The 16,976-nt window shown below is 39.6% G+C and overlaps 1 protein-coding gene across 4 annotated transcripts in view; it reads left to right on the top strand.

Moving 5' to 3' along the window:
- The window catches only part of exoc2 (exocyst complex component 2), a 130,993-nt gene that overhangs the window by 103,821 nt on the left and 10,196 nt on the right, over nt 1–16,976 (top strand). For all 4 annotated transcript variants that reach the window (XM_061778378.1, XM_061778377.1, XM_061778379.1 and 1 more), the window contains 4 exons: nt 3,854–3,915; nt 4,020–4,086; nt 8,230–8,346; nt 12,052–12,193. In XM_061778378.1, coding sequence (XP_061634362.1) covers nt 3,854–3,915; nt 4,020–4,086; nt 8,230–8,346; nt 12,052–12,193 — 388 coding nt within the window. The remainder of the gene's footprint in view (nt 1–3,853; nt 3,916–4,019; nt 4,087–8,229; nt 8,347–12,051; nt 12,194–16,976) is intronic.

The following is a 16,976-nucleotide window of genomic DNA, read 5'->3' as shown; positions in this document are numbered from 1 at the left end:
TGAATTAATTTGATTTGAGGTATTCATATTACGCAGATGTACATACAACGACTAGGCCAGTTAAATATATCCATCCATCCATCCATTTTCTGAGCCGCTTAACCTCACAAGGGTCACGGGAGTGCTTGAGCCCATCCCAGCTATCATTGGGCAGGAGGCGGGGTACACCCTGAACTGTTTGCCAGCCATTCGCACTCACATTCACACCGAGGGGCAATTTAGAGACTTCAATTAACCTACCATGCATGTTTTTGGGATGTGGGAGAAAACCAGACTCCCCAGAGAAATCCCACGCAGGCACGGGGAGAACATGCAAACTCCACACAGGTGGGGCTGGGGATTGAACCCAGGTCCTCAGAACTGTGAGGCTGACGCTCTAACCAGTCGTCCACCGTGCCGCCCCGTGCTGCCCAATTAAATATATATCACAATAAATAGTTGGACAGTATGATCTTTTGGACCTACGCGTCAAGATTTTTTTTCCAACTGAAATTATTTACAGTTTAGTTGAATACCTCAGTACTAGTGTGTTAACCATTACAGAAGTACAAACATGATTTTGCTAATTACCAATGCTGTTAATTTAGGACAGCTTTGGCATAAACGTTACATTGGGTGGTGTTCTAATAAATGTGCACTACATGTGTGTCAAAAGTTATGGATTTTTTTTTTATTTTTTAAGCCAACCACATTCATTATAAGTAAAGCCATACAATTGCTTACATATAAATCGGGCTTCAGCTTCAGGATTAAACACTGTTAAATTGAATGTGTGTGTACAGTGCCGTGAAAAACTATTGGCACCCTTCTCAAGTTCTTATATTTTTGCATAGTTTCCCCACTTTAATGTTTAAGATCATCAAACAAATGTAAATATCAGACAAATATAACCCAAGTGACCTTAAAATTCTGTTTTTAATAGTGATTTCATTTATTAAGGAAAAAATACTATTCAAATTTACCTGGCGCTGTCTGAAAAAGTAATGGCCCCCCTAAACCTAATAACTGGTTTGGCCATCCTCATCAGCAGTCAAGAAATCAAGCTGATATCAAGTGTTTTCTATAACTGGCAATGAGTCATGCCACTGCATTTCAGTTGGATTCAAGTCTGGACTTTGACTAGGCCACTCCAAAACCTTCATTTTGTTTTTTTAAGACATTCAAAAGTTGACTTGCTGGTATGTTTTGGATTGTTATCCTGCTGCCGAACCCAAGTACGCTATAGCTTGAGGTCGCAAACTGATGGCTGAACATTCTGCTGCAGGATTTTCTGCTAAAGAGCAAAGTTTATGGTTCCATCAATCACAGCAACTTGTCCAGGTCCTGAAGGAGGAAACAGCCCAAGACCATCACACTACCACCACCATGTTTGACTGTTGGTATCATGTTCTTTTTCTGAAATGCTGTGGTACATTTACGGCAGATGTAACGAGACACACATCTTCCTAAAAGCTAGTCCATATAATATTCTGTTTATTTTTTTTGCCCAAGCAAGGCGAGCCTTCATGTTGTTTGTCTTCAGCAGTGGTTTTCGCCTTGGAACTCTGCCATGTATACTATTTTTGCCCAGTCTCTTCCTTATTGTTGTGTCATGAACACTGACTGTAACTGAGGCAAGGGAGGCCTGCAGTTCTGTAGAAGTTGTCCTGAGTTCCTTTGTGACCTCCTGGATGAGTCATTGCTGTTCTCTTGTAGGGCGACCACTCCTAGGAAGGTTCACCACTGTTCCATGTTTTCTCCATGAGATGTAATGGCTCTCTCTATGTTTCGCTGGAATCCTAAAGCTTTATAAATGGCTTTTATAACACTTTCCACACTGCGAAAGGGCAATTACTTTATTTTTCGGCTGTTCTGGAATTTCTTTGGATCGTGTCATTTTGTTGCAGCTTTTTTAGATCTTTTGTTCGACTTGATTTTGTCGGAACAGAGTCTGTTTAAGTGATCTGATTGAACAGGCCTGGAGGTAATCAGGCTTGGGTGTGATCAGTGAAAAGTAACCAAAAATTATGATTAGCCACAATTAGGACAAGTTAACTTTGAATAGTAATTTTTCCTTAATAAATGAAATCACCATTTAAAAACCTAATTTTAAGTGTACTTGGGTTATATTTGTCTGATATTTGCATTTGTTTGATGATCTTAAACATTAAAGTGGGGAAACTATGCAAAAGTATACAAATTTGAGAAGGGGGCCAATACTTTTTCACTGCACTATATATGCGGCTGTGTACGTGTATGACGTGTTTGGTGTCAGTAGTGTGATAGCATGTGTATGGTTTCCTGTCAGTGTATCAGGCCTGAGTATACCAAAAGCCAGCATACTCTGGCTCATGTGCCCCATGAATAACGTGTAGCAGTCCTGGGCCCTCATTCATCAAAGAGTGCATAGAACAGGCTCCAAATTCATTTGTACGACTGAAATTTAGAATGTGTTCAAGCACCAAAACACACGTATTAATCAAACGTGCAGGCACCTGTCACACACACATCAGTAAGTAATGTGTTAATTAATCTCACCTGTTCTAAACAGCCCAGCTCGCACACGTCGAGCCTCATTTGCTTTTAGAAACACCTCCAATTGACCAAATCTGGTAGCAACAATCCCTTTTAGAATGCGGAGATTGACTTCCCTCTCCCAAAAAGAGGGTGTAGAAATTTGATATCTCTGTGAAACCAACATTAATTGAGGAACTTGTCTGAGAAGTGGAAATTAACCCACCTTTAATATAACTTTTTGGGTTACAGAAACAAACCAGAAAAGTACTGTGAGGAACAATTGCACGTCTCACAAACAATGGGGGAAAAATTACGTGGGATGGTGGGAGAATTTAACCACTGCTGTGTGTGTTCACTGTGATGGGTAAAATGCAGAGAACAAATTTCATGTGCATGCATGCATGTTCATGACAATAAAGGTGATTCTTCTTCTTCTTCTTCAATGGAGGCAGGCATGCATCCATGGAACTATTCTGTAAAATGAAGGAATGAATTGTGCGTTACTCCAAGCGATGTGGATCACAGATTTGTGCATTGATTGAATTAAATCCTTTCCCGTTCACGTAGCTGAATTCGTTGTGTGGTCGTGCCTTAATTGAAAGGTGGATGCAATCTAAGGCTTATTGATGATGTCTGTATGACAACTGGTTTTTAGTTGTGGCCAGAGAAATAATTGCACATCGGCATAAGTCGGGTTTGTGTCGATTGCAAAATGCTGCATATTTCTCCAATCTTCCGCTAAAATATTGTTGGATTTATCTTACACAACATTATAAAAAATAGACACAAAAGGAATGAAGACGCTGGTTTCTTTTTCTCATGAGGAGGGCGTATGGGAGATTGTTCAGATCACAGCCTCTCAACACGCTCTAAACAATCCCCCCCCCTCGCTCCTGCTTTTATTTGAAATAGGAGGGATTTACAAATCATAATGTTCTAAGCAATAAGACACAACACAAAATATTTGATTATAAGAGGGTTTTTTCCAGACATAGTGTTCTAAGTAATAAGACACAACACATAATATTGAACCAACACCTGTCACGACCCGACCACATCCGATCACGTCCTTGGTTCAGGCGCCCTTCCATCGGATGATGCTGAGTCTTCTTTTTGAAGGCGAGACATCTAAAATTGTCCATTATACTAATGCAAGCTAAGCAAATAAATGATAACTTCTACAATTTATCTAACAAATATCCAGGCCAAAAGTCCCAATGAAGACAAGAACTGGTTGTACACTCGGGTGGCTTTGGGGACTCTCTTACTGTGTGCTATTTGTAGTTTAACTGTTCTACCACAAGGTTTTGTGTGTGGTTCTTAATGTGCCTAACCAGACTGTCCATGTCCATGATAGGTTTTTATCAACTGCCTGGAACAACTAAGCACAAATAGAGATGGAGACGTGACTAAATCTCAGTAAGTACTGGGAAACATTTTGTGCTCTGACAATGTATCAGTTATTGTAGTGGACCTGAGTGATTAGGTGTTAACATACTGAGCATAAACTGTGTTTACTGTAGCATTTCCATGGATCTGTCCTCTCCGGATCGGTTTAACAACATGCAGGAGTGCCGCAGCCCAACATCTGTAAGCATACTGTTTTTTTTATTTTTTTTTTATTATTATTCTTTGAAACTCTAAATGTCGACACACTAATGTCCCACGATGACTACCAGCAACAGTCAACCACTTTTAGAATAATTTAAACCACTAAATGTTATCAACCTATTTCCTGGCTGTGGACAAGAAGCAAATACATCCTACTTTCTTGTAAGCCGTCGAAGATGTTCATCACGGGTTGAGTGCTGGAGAGGAGGAGAACACTTGGTGTGTAGAGTGCTTCTGGTAAAGGGATATAGGGCAAGTGCAGATGGGGTTTCCCCAGCACAAATATGGCTATTTAGCAGAGGTAAATGGGCAAGACTCCACTCAGTAAAGCTGCATCTACTGTAAATTACTTTTTTAAATCTATTAGTGTGAAGAATTTTGAGATATATTTTTTTAATGTCAGGATAATGTGGGAAGACCTAAATAATGAAATATTTAGTTGTTTAGAAAATAAAAATGTAATAATATTTTTAAATGTCCTTTGGCCTGTTATTTTATAGCGGACCGTGTCAATACAACTCATTTGTAATTTTTTATGCCTATTTTTATTTGAAAATTAACATCTCTTAAAATAAAAGTCTTTATCCATGCTTGGTGCGCAACACCCTAATTACTGTAATCCTATCATTTCATCAAAGATTGATAGTGCAATGTCACGTTGTTTTCGGTGCAAAGATGGATTAGTTTGACAACAAATGTGTGAGACAATTCATAAAATAATAAAAATACTCTTTGCCGTTACAATTATAGCATCACTGCTCCCAAGTGCACACAGCAAGATCCATAGTCTAAATTGTCCAATCCAAATCCTTGTTGCATGAGTTTGGTGTGGAAAGGGACTGGCCTTGTGGTTACTCAAAATGCACACGGAACTAAATCAAATAAATGAATGAATAAATAAATAAATAAAAACAACAATCCATAGTGCAACATGTATGTATTGGGCAACATGTTGACAAAATATGTTCAATTTTTTTTTTTTTGGCAGCCAATCACACGGCACATACAGACAAATAACCACACTTACAGGCCTGTCACGATAATTACGTTATTGACTTATCGTTCGATAAATAAAATGGACATGATAGTTTTTCCGGGCTCGATAAATGGTCTTTGTTGTGGTGAGTCAGCGTGCGGATCACACAGTGAGCCGACGGAGTTGGACGGCTGTGTCATGAGCCGTTAGTGGGCTCATGGGACCGGCAAGAGTGCACCGTTCCGCCGGTTTAGGCTCTGTCCAATACTCCACAGCCTTGCTCCGTGTGTAGCGCGTAGTCACACAACAGAGACACTTAAGGGAATCGTAACTGTTTGTTGTGCTCGCTAGTCGAGCCGAGCTAATGCGCTAACGAGTTAAGGAGCTAAACAGCTCGCTCCAGCGCGGCGAATTCGTAATATCAGTGCCACTCCGAGTTGTTGTGTGTGTTAATTTGTCCGTCACATATGAACTCCACCGGGAGCCGCCATACTTATGGCGTGCATAAACGATTACATCACTGCGCATTCATGTCGAGACAAAGGATACGCAGACGGGGCTTTTCCCGGCTGAATGACAGATAAGGTCCCCTCCAAAAGTATTGGAACGGCAAGGTCAATTCCTTTGTTTTTGTTGTATACTGAAGACATTTGGGTTTTAGATCAAAAGATGATTATGAGACAAAAGTTCAGAATTCCAGCTTTTATTTCATGGTATTTACATCTAGATGTGTTTAACCACTCAGGACAGAGCACCTTTTGTTTGAACCCACCCACTTTTCAAGTGAGTAAAAGTATTGGAACACGTGACTGATGGGTGTTTCTAGTTGTTCAGGTGTTGCCTTTTAGATTAATTGCTTAAACATTAGATAGTGCTTGTTTTTGGCTTTGGGTTTCACCTGTGAAAACTGCAATTGCTGTTAAGCTAACATGAAGACCAGAGAGCTGTCTATGGGAGGAAAGCAAACCATTTTGAAGCTGAGAGATGAGTGAAAATGGATCAGAGCTATTGCACACACATTGGGCATAGCCAATACAACAAGGAATGTTTTTAAAAAGAAAGAACTACTGGTGTACTGAGCAACAGACATTGAAGAGGTTGGCCAAGGGTATCAACAGCAGTTGATGACAGAAATATTGTGAGAGCTGTGAAAAAACACCCAAAGACAACAGTCAGTGACATCACTGCCAACCTCCACAGGGCAGTCGTGAAGTTATCACGAAAAAATTTACAGGCTATCCCACAAGATGCAAACCACTCATCAGAAAAAAGAATCGGAAGGCCAGATTGGATTTTGCAAAATACAGAGATAAGCCACAAAGTTTTATGGACTGATGAGACCAAGATTAACATCTACCAAAGAGATGGAAAGGCCGAAGTATATAGAGAGAAAGGATCTGCTTATGATTCAGAACACACAAACTCATCTGTGAAGCATGTTGGAGGTAATGTCATGGGTTGGGCTTGCCTGGCTGCTTCTGGAACGGGCTCACTAGTCTTTATTGGTGATGTAACTCATGATAGTAGCAGCAGAACTCTATAAATAAACAATTTTTCTGGCAGAAAAATGCATCCAAACTATTCGGGAGAAGCTTCATCATGCAACAAGACAATGACCCAAAACACACTGCCAACACAACAAAGGACTTCATCAGGGGGAAAAAGTGGAATGTCTTAGACTGGAACTTAGACTCAGTAACCGGAACTTAACCCAATAGAGCATGCATTTTACCTCCTGAAGAGGAGACTGAAGGGAGAAACCCCCAGAAACAAACAAGAACTGAAAGAGGCTGAAGTAAAGGCCTGGAAAAGCATTTCAAATGAAGAATGCAATAGTCTGGTGAAGTCAATGGGTCACAGGCTTAATGTAGTTATTGCAAGTCAGGATTATGCCACCAAATATTAAATGTTATTCACTTTAAGTTAATTTAATAATGTCTAATACTTTTGCTCACTTGAAAAGTGTGTGGCTTCAAACTAAATGTGCTCTGTCCTGAGTTGTTTAACACATCCAGATGGGAATACCATGAAATAAAAGCTGGAATTCTGAACATTTGTCTCATATTCATCATTTGATCTGAAATCCAAATGTCTTCAGGATACAACAAAAACAAAGGAATTGACCTTGGCGCTCCAATACTTTTGGAGGGGACTGTAGATGGCGAAAATTTAATAATCAGTTTGACAAAAAGAATATTCCACTCCTGTGAAACCGAATGAAATTCCATTCGGATTCAGCCTGTTTATTCTGATTGAGGTGTTTAATAGATAATAATTGGAATAGAAGAATCCATCTTGTTATTGTCATAATTGCTTAATTTCCCTATAGTTTAATGTTTCATGTATCTTTACAGACTGCCTTTTACGGAAGGTTACTTAGCTGTGACAATTTAACTTCTCTCCAGGGATGAATCAGTATGATTTTTTTTTTTTCCTTTTTTGGACATTGATTGCGACCCTAGTGAGGATAAGCGGTACAGAAAATGGATGGATGGATTTCAACACTAATATTGATGGAAAATTGTGATAATCTCTGTCTGTGAGTGAAATTTAGAAATGTTGATTGAATGATTGGAGAATGTTGATTATATTATTCCATACGTATGATAAGTACAATGCATCCATTTTCTATGTCACTTGTCCTCATTAGTCGCGGGTGAGCGAGAGCCCTATCATTGCTGGCTTTGGGTAAAAGGCTGTACTGAAGATACATACAGTATATAAACCAATCAAGAGCTTAGTCTAAATGTAGTCTTTGTGACCATTGCATGAAGTGCAACACAAACACTGCAAATTTAGTTCCATATGCACTTTGGGTAACCGGGACCCCCATTTTCTTCCATTTTCAGTTCATGAAGTTGTGATGGCTCGATGTCCCATATAGTATACTGTATCACATTTCATGTGATTGTCAGAATGTGTGTGTTATTTATGGAAAATTCTTTTTTTAAAGGGGGTTAAACTGTTCCAGATAAGTTATGTTTGAAAAATAAATACCTTTTGATATGTTTAGACAAACTAGGTAAAAGAAAGTTTCAAGTTTCTGAACAGTGTGGGCATTTTACAGGTATTTACAAACAAGGATCTAATAATATCAGTGTTGTCACATCACATGTAATATTTACAGTATGTTTCTGTCTTTGTAGGAACAACGCTTGCTTATAATCCTCAGTAACTGCCATTACCTGGAGAGATGCACTTTTCTCAATCTGGCTGATCACTTTGAGAAGCATGGATTGACAGGCACTGAGAAAATCACACGGGTCAGTGTAAAGTTTCAGGTTCTTTCACTCTAAAGGTTTACTTTCACATAACTGATCTTCAGAATAAATGAGTCATCTGCTCTTTGTTGTGGCTCATGCTGTGGATGAGAAGCATATTGTGATGTCAATATAAAACTAATCAGATATGTGTAAATTCTCCTGAGACACTTTCAAGTCTACCATGTATGCCTCCCTTATCATAAGACAGACCAAAAACGTCATATAATTTCACACGTTTAAATCACAACTTTTTTCTGTACTGCTTATCCTCACTAGGGTCACATGCGTGCTGGAGTATAACCCAGCTATCTTTGGGCGAGAGGCGGGGTACACCCTGAACTGGTCGCCAGCCAATCGGAGGGCATCTATAAACAAACAACCATTTGTACACACGTTCACACCTATGGGCAATTTAGAGTTTTCAATCAACCTACCACGCATGTTTTTAGGATGTGGGAGGAGACCGGAGTACCCGGAGAAAACCACGCAGGCACGGGGAGAACATGCGGGGCTGGGATTTGAACCCCAGTTCTCAGAACTATGAGGCAGATGTCCTAACCAGTCGCCCACCGTCCCGCCTGTACTACAATTAAATAATCCATCCATCCATCCATTTTCTGAGCCGCTTCTCCTCACAAGGGTCACGGGAGTGCTGGAGCCTATCCCAGCTATCTTCGGGCAGGAGTCGGGGTACACCCTGAACTGGTTGCCAGCCAATCGCAGGGCACATATAAACAAATAACCATTCGCACGCACATTCGCACCTATGGGAAATTTAGAGTCTTCAATTAACCTACCATGCATGTTCTTGGGATGTGGGAGGAAACCGCAGTACCCGGAGAAAACCCACGCAGGCACGGGGAGAACATGCAAACTCCGCACAGGCGGGGCCGGGATTTGAACCCCAGTCCTCAGAACTGTGAGGCAGACGCTCTAACCAGTCGTCCACTGTGCCGCCACAATTGAATATATTAAATTACACCAATAAAACCCATAAATAATATATATTTAAATTGCATCATGACCACTGCAGTGGCCTACATTTGAATAGATTAAAGAAAATACATTGGAAAACCATGAAAAATAATCTCAATAAATAATAAATACAAATTATACTTTTAAAGTACAAAATTCCATTCCATTATTTTTCCTGTCAGTATAGCTTTCTCTGTGTGTGCATTGTTGGGATTGCTGTTCCTGCTGTGTTCGTCTTGACCTCTGAGGGGCAGTATGGTGCAAGCAATGAGATACACACTTGGCAGTAACAAGGAAAGTAGAAGAAGTCACGATCACTTGTTTTACACTGGGTTTGAAGAATGTTTGCCAGAGTGTATAGTTGTATTGCCTGTTTGTATGTATTTATACAATCTTTGTTTACTTTGCTAGTTAGTTTTACTGAATTTACTTTTGTTCATTTTCTTGAGAGATGTAGAGTCCCCTCCAAAAGTATTGGAACGGCAAGGTCAATTCCTTTGTTTTTGTTGTTTACGGAAGACATTTATAATAATAATAATTATTATTATTATTATTAATTGTATTATATTCTTGCGACCAGTTCAGGGTGTACCCCGCCTCTTGGCCGAAGATAGCTGGGATGGGCTCCAGCACGCCCGCGACCCTTGTGAAGATAAGCGGTAGAGCACTAGTAAGGATAAGCGGTACAGAAAATGGATGCATGGGTATTATATTATTGATAGCGACACAATTTAAGTGTGAATATATAAAAATGTTGCTTTGGGTGGTACTTTTAGTGTGTATTTTGTAAATGTCTTTTTAAAAGTTAATCATTGTGGAATTCCATCTAAATGTTTAAAATAAGTTTGTAATTGTAAAAGTGTCTTGTTTTCAACCTAAGTTTTTGAAACCCTTTTATGCCATAACAGAACAGCAACACAATGTGATTTACTATTGCACCAACCCCAATTCCAATGAAGTTGGGACGTTGTGTTAAACATAAATAAAAACAGAATACAATGATTTGCAAATCATGTTCAACCTATATTTAATTGAATACACGACAAAGACAAGATATTTAATGTTCAAACTGATAAACTATATTGTTTTTAGCAAATAATCATTAACTTAGAATTTAATGGCTGGAACACATTCCAAAAAAGCTGGGACAGGGTGGCAAAAAAGACCGAGAAAGATCAAACACCTGTTTGGCGCACCCCACAAGTGAATAGGCAAATTGGGAACAGGTGGGTGCCATGATTGGGTATGAAAGGAGCTTCTCTGAATTGCTCAGTCATTCATAACAAAAGATGGGGCGAGGTTCACCTCTTTGTGAACAAGTGCGTGAGAAAATAGTCGAACAGTTTAAGGACAATTTTCCTCAACGTACATTTGCAAGGAATTTAGGGATTTCATCATCTACGGTCCATAATATCATCAAAAGGTTCAGAGAATGTGGAGAAATCACTGCATGTAAGCGGCAAGGCTGAAAACCAACATTGAATGCCTGTGACTTTCGATCCCTCAAGTGGCACTGCATCAAAAACCGACATCAATGTGTAAAGGATATCACCACATCGGCTCAGGAACACTTCAGAAAACCAATGTCAGTAAATACATTTCTTAATACATCCTTAAGTGCAACTTGAAACTCTACTATGCAAAGGGAAAGCCATTTATCAACAACCCCCAGAAACGCCGCCAGCTTCTCTGGGCCCGAGTTCATCTAAGATGGACTGATGCAGAGTGGAAAATGTTCTGTGGTCCGATGAGTCCACATTTCAAATTGTTTTTGGAAATTGTGGACGTCGTGGCTTCCGGGCCAAAGAGGAAAAGAACCATCCGGACTGTTATGGACGCAAAGTTCAAAAGCCAGCATCTGTGATGGTATGGAGCTATGTTAGTGCCTATGGCATGGGTAACTTACACATCTGTGAAGGCACCATTAATGCTGAAAGGTACATACAGGTTATGGAGAAACATATGCTGCCATCCAAGCAACATCTTTTTCATGGACGCCCCTGCTTATTTCAGCAAGACAATGCCAAACCACATTCTGCACGTTTTACAACAGCGTGGCTTCGAAGTAAAAGAGTGCGGGTACTAGACTGACCAGCCTGCAGTCCAGACCTGTCTCCCATTGAAAATGTTTGGCACATTATGAAGCGTACAATACGAAGACCGCGGACTGTTGAACAGCTGTAGCTGTATATCAAGCAAGAATGGTAAATAATTCCAGCTACTAAGCTTCAACAATTAGTTGTCCTCAGTTCCCAAACGTTTATTGAATGTTGTTAAAAGAAAAGGTGATGTAACACAGTGGTAAACATGACCCTGTCCCAGCTTTTTGGAACGTGTTCCAGCCATTAAATTCTAACTTAATGATTATTTGCTAAAAACAATAAAATTTATCAGTTTGAACATTAAATATCTTGTCTTTGTAGTGTATTCAATTAAATATAGGTTGAACATTTGCAAATCATTGTATTCTGTTTTTATTTGTGTTTAACACAACGTCCCAACCTCATTGGAATTGGGGTTGTATGATTTAAAGTGCCTGCGGTCGAGTAGGGGTGGCCCCAGCTGTTTATGTCCTTTGAGGGGAGGCTCAGTTTCACACGGTTTAAAAAACCTAGCTTCAAGCTTTAGTTGTAGCTTTGATGTTATTTAAGACTTTTAATGAATGACCAATTGTAACCTTTGTGGCATTGTCATTGCAAGTATGGTGACTTCTACATTTTCACCTGTCAGGTGAGCATGGTTGCTGTTCGGGAACTGGAGGAAAAACTTTTCGATACTTACATTGAAAGGAGAGCTGACCCGATCGCAGGCTCTCTGGAGCCTGGTATCTATGCTGGATACTTCGACTGGAGAGACTGTCCAACTCCTACAGGTACTTCTACAGTCCAGCCCCACTGCACGCACAAACACATCAAATGCACTGGTGTGGAATTATGTGCTTGTCGAGCACTGCACAGGAATTCCCCCAAAACTCAAGTTAATGACCCAGTTTATATCATAAACAAAGGCCTTTGCAGACCTGTAGGAGGAAACTTTGTGCTGTTCGTTGTCTTGGTTGTGTCATGTGTAAAGTACAGCTCTTAAAGGGCTTACTGCAAAAACCACTGAGATCATTGATTTGGTCTTCTAAAAAACCACAACGCTGTTGTGTGTGTGTGTGTGTGTGTGCGCGCGCACGCACACGCTGCAATACTCAACACCAAGATAAAACCTGTTTACATATACAGTCCCCTCCAATAGTATTAGAACAGCATGGTCAATTCCTTTGTTTTTGATGTATACTGAAGACATTTCGGTTTCAGATTAAAAGATATGAGACAAAAGTTCAGAATTACAGTTTTTATTTAAAATCAAAGGAATTGACCTTGCCTTCCAATCCTTTTGGAGGGAACTGTATGTGGTTTACCGTAGCACAGCTTGTAAGGAAATGTCTATGTGAGAGACATCTTTTTAAATGACAACATTGAGAATGATGATAGTGAAGCTGGACCTTGTTGTGCTTTGTTCAGACTACTATGTGCAGGCTGGATGTGAAAGAGGAACATTTTGGAATACCAGACCGCAGTTCTAGGATATGATACTTTCACTTGTTGAACATGAGAGTGGGAGTCATGTTTGTTTGCGCTATACATTTTAAGAAAGTCAGGCCTAATACAGTGTGAAAACTATGTGAATGCTTCAGAATTTCTTAAATTTCTGCATAAATTGGTCTGATCTTCATCTAAATCACAAGAATAAACAGAGTGCTTAAACTAATACCACAAAAACAATTATGTTTTCATATTTTTATAGACAATAACGTAAACATTCACAGGACAGGGAGAGAAAAGTAAGTGAACCTCTAGGCTATGGATTTTCCAAGAGCTAATCAGTCAGATGTGAGCCAATCCACATCCAATCCAATCAATGAGCAGGATTCGAGGTGTGGCTTAAAGCAGCTCTGGCCACTAGAAAACACACACTAGTTAAGAATTGTCTCTTGTCAAGAACCATTGCCTGATGTGTACAATTTCTCCCACAATAGAGCTCTCAAAAACCCTACAATTAAGAATTATTGACTTGTATAAAGCTGGAAAAGGTTACAAAAGTACGTCTAAAAGTCTTGATGTTCATCAGTTAGACAACTTGGTTATTATTAAATTGGTTAGACAAATTGTCTCTAAATGGAGAAAGTTCAGCACTGTTGCTTCTCTTCCAAATAGTGGCCATCGTGTAAGGATGACTGCAAGAGCAATGCACAGAATGCTGAACGAGGGGAAAAAAAACACCCTAGAATGTCAGCTGAAGACTTACAGAAATCGCTGGCACATGCCAACATCTCTGATGACAACTCTACCATACGTAAAACATTAAAGAAGAAGAATTACCTTTTATTGTCATGAACATGCATGCATGCACATGAAATTTGTTCATGGGAGAACACTAAGGAGGAAGCAGTTGCTCTCTTAAAAAAACATTGCAGCATGTTTGATGTGTTGCTAAAGAGCGCCTTGGGGGTTCAATAGCATTAAGCAAAGCAAATTTATTTATATAGTGCATTTCATACACAAGGTAACTCAAAGTGCTTTACATGATTAAAAGCATTTAAAACAAAGAAGGGAAAAAAAATACAATTAAAACAGCATACAGTGCAAGAAATATAATTTAAAAGTGGAAATGCTGTAAAAAGCATGGGGAAAAAAAGAACAGTTTTTAACCTGGAATTCACACTACTGGGAAAATACTCTGTGGAAAGAGGAGCCCAAAGTTGAATTGTTTGGGAGGAACACACAATACCATGTGTGGAGGAAAAATGTCACAGCGCACCAACATCAAAACCTTATCCCAACTGTGAAGCATGGTGGAGGGAGCATCATGGTATGGATGTGCTTACCGAACTCAGGGCCTGTACTGTCCTACTTATGCAAAAAATGATTTCAAAGACTTTTGGGAGAATATTCTATGGCAGGGGTGTCAAAGTCATTTTTGTCGCAGGCCACATTGTAGTTACGGTTTCCCTCAGAAGGCTCTTATGACTGTGAAACCATAAAACCTGTGTGGGATTTCTCCGGGTACTCCGTTTTCCTCCCATATCTCAAAAACATGCATGGTAGCTTAATTGAAGACTCTTAAATTGCCGATAGGTGTGGCTGTGACTGCGAATGATTGTTTGTTTATATGTGCGATTGGCTGGCGACCAGTCCGGGTGTACCCCGCCTCTCGCCCAGAGTCAGCTGGGATAGGCTCCAGCATGCCCGCCACACTAGTGAGGATAAGCGGTACGGAAAATGAATGAATGTACATTATACCAACAGTCAAACATGATAGTGGTAGTGTGATGGTCTGAGGCTGCTTGCTAATTCAGGACCTGGATGACCTGCTGTATTTGATTAGCTACTCTTCACCAGAAATTCCTGAAAGAGATTTATCGGCCGGCGGCACGGTGAACGACTGGTTAGAGCGTCTGCCTCACAGTTCTGATGACCGTGGTTCAATCCCCGGCCCCGTCTATGTATAGTTTGCATGTTCTCCCTGTGTTCTCCGGGCACTCCGGTTTCCTCCCACATCCCAAAAACATGCATGGTAGGTTAATTGAAGACTCTAAATTGCCCGTAGGTGTGAATGTGAGGGCAAACGGTTGTTTGTTTATATGTGCCCTGTGATTGGCTGGCATCCAGTTCAGGGTGTACCCCGCCTCCTGCCCGATGATAGCTGGGATAGGCTCCAGCGCTCCCGTGACCCTTGTGAGGATAAGCGGCTCAGATAATGTATGGATGGATGGATGGATGGATGGATGGATGGATTTATTAGCCATCTGTTCATGACCTTGGGTTCTGCTGCAGGACCTTGATCCAAGACAGGTCAGCAAGTCAACTTCTGAATGGCTTGAAGAAGAACAATAATAATAATAATAATAATGTTTTCTGGTGGCCTTGTCAAAGTCCAGACTTGAATCCGAATGAAATGATGTGGTCTCACCTTAAAAATGCCATTCATGCATGAAAACAGTTGCTGAATTCAAATAATTCTGCAAGGAAGAGTGGGCCAAAATATCTCCACAGAGATGTGAAAGACTCATTGCCAGTTATAGAGAACGCTTGATTTCAGTGGTTGCTGCTCAGGGTGGACCAACCAGTTATTAGGTGTTGGTGCAATTACTGTCTCACACAGGGCCAGGTAGCTTGGAATACTATTTTTTTTCCTAATAAATAAAATCATTTAAAAACTGTATTTTATGTTTACTTGAGTTATCTTTGATATTTACATTTTTTGATGATCTTAAAGTAGGGAAACTGCAAAAAAAAATTTGAGAAGGAAGCAAATATGTTTTCACAGCACTGTACATACAGTACATACATACATGATGCTTCCTGAATGGAAATCTTGCAAGTTACGGTGATGTCGCGAGTTATGGTGATGTCTCATACAGGACTAAAGACTGTTTTGTAGTTAACATTAATGTGATGAAAGTCGAGTTGAAATGGACTAGACAATGATGTCATTGATATTTTTTCAGTACAGTTCAGCAATCCCAGCTTTTTTGTTTTGCGGACCACTTTTAAGTAAAGACATTTTGACGTACCGGTATAGAAACAAAAAACTAATGATTCAAAATACAACTTCCCATTACGCTGAATGTAGTTGTTTTAATTCGAGGCAGACCTGTGCTTGTTTATCTTAAACAAGTCGATCATATCTTGTGTTCAAGGGCACAGGGTGCTGTAAGCTGCAAACATAAATAAATTGGGCATTTCTATATTTCACTGTTTCTATTTCACTTCTGCTTTTACTGTATTTGAGGATAGACCTACACATTTTGCAAAGACTCACAAAGCCAAATTAAAAGTACTGTAATTTCGCAAGTATAATACACACGCATATAATATGCACCCCTAAAATTGACAGATGATTATTTTTTTTCCTTGTACCTATATATAATAGGCCTCCCCGCACTGTTTCTATTTCACTTCTGCTTTTACTGTATTTGAGGATAGACCTACACATTTTGCAAAGACTCACAAAGCCAAATTAAAAGTACTGTAATTTCGCAAGTATAATACACACGCATATAATATGCACCCCTAAAATTGACAGATGATTATTTTTTTTCCTTGTACCTATATATAATAGGCCTCCCCGAATTGCTGGCATGCTCACGAAATGTATTATCTGTATAGTAATTTGCATTTTATTAGGTTTTTCAAAGAATTTGATAGTGAGCAGTGTACCTCCAGTTAGAAAGGAAGAGGTAACTTAGTTACTCTGCTGATTACTTGATTTTAAAAGTAACAATGTTAGATTACAGGTAACTTTATTAGTTACATTCAGCAGATGCCAACACCACCACCTTAACCTTTGCCAAGACTTCATGGGAAGCGTGTTTTTACGAATACTGCTGAAGAATAAAGTTATTCAAAATTAAATAGACAACCTTTTTTGACTCAGCATAACTTTTTATACAAAAAAATTATAATAATGACAGTCTTTCAAGATTTCATCATAAATGGGCTACTTGTTTTTATCATCATTTGTCTCATCTTCATCTTTTGATCTGAAACCCAAATGTTTTCAGTATACAACAAAAACAAAGGAATTGACCTTGGCGTTACAAAACTTTTGGAGGGGTATGTACACGGAGAGGTCTGTACACACACACACACACACATAATGTTATG

Source organism: Phyllopteryx taeniolatus, chromosome 7, assembly GCF_024500385.1.
Source record: "Phyllopteryx taeniolatus isolate TA_2022b chromosome 7, UOR_Ptae_1.2, whole genome shotgun sequence".
NCBI classification, from domain to species: Eukaryota; Metazoa; Chordata; class Actinopteri; order Syngnathiformes; family Syngnathidae; genus Phyllopteryx; species Phyllopteryx taeniolatus.
The sequence above is the reverse complement of the archived record's forward strand: the minus strand, read 5'-3'. Positions and strand labels throughout refer to the sequence as shown.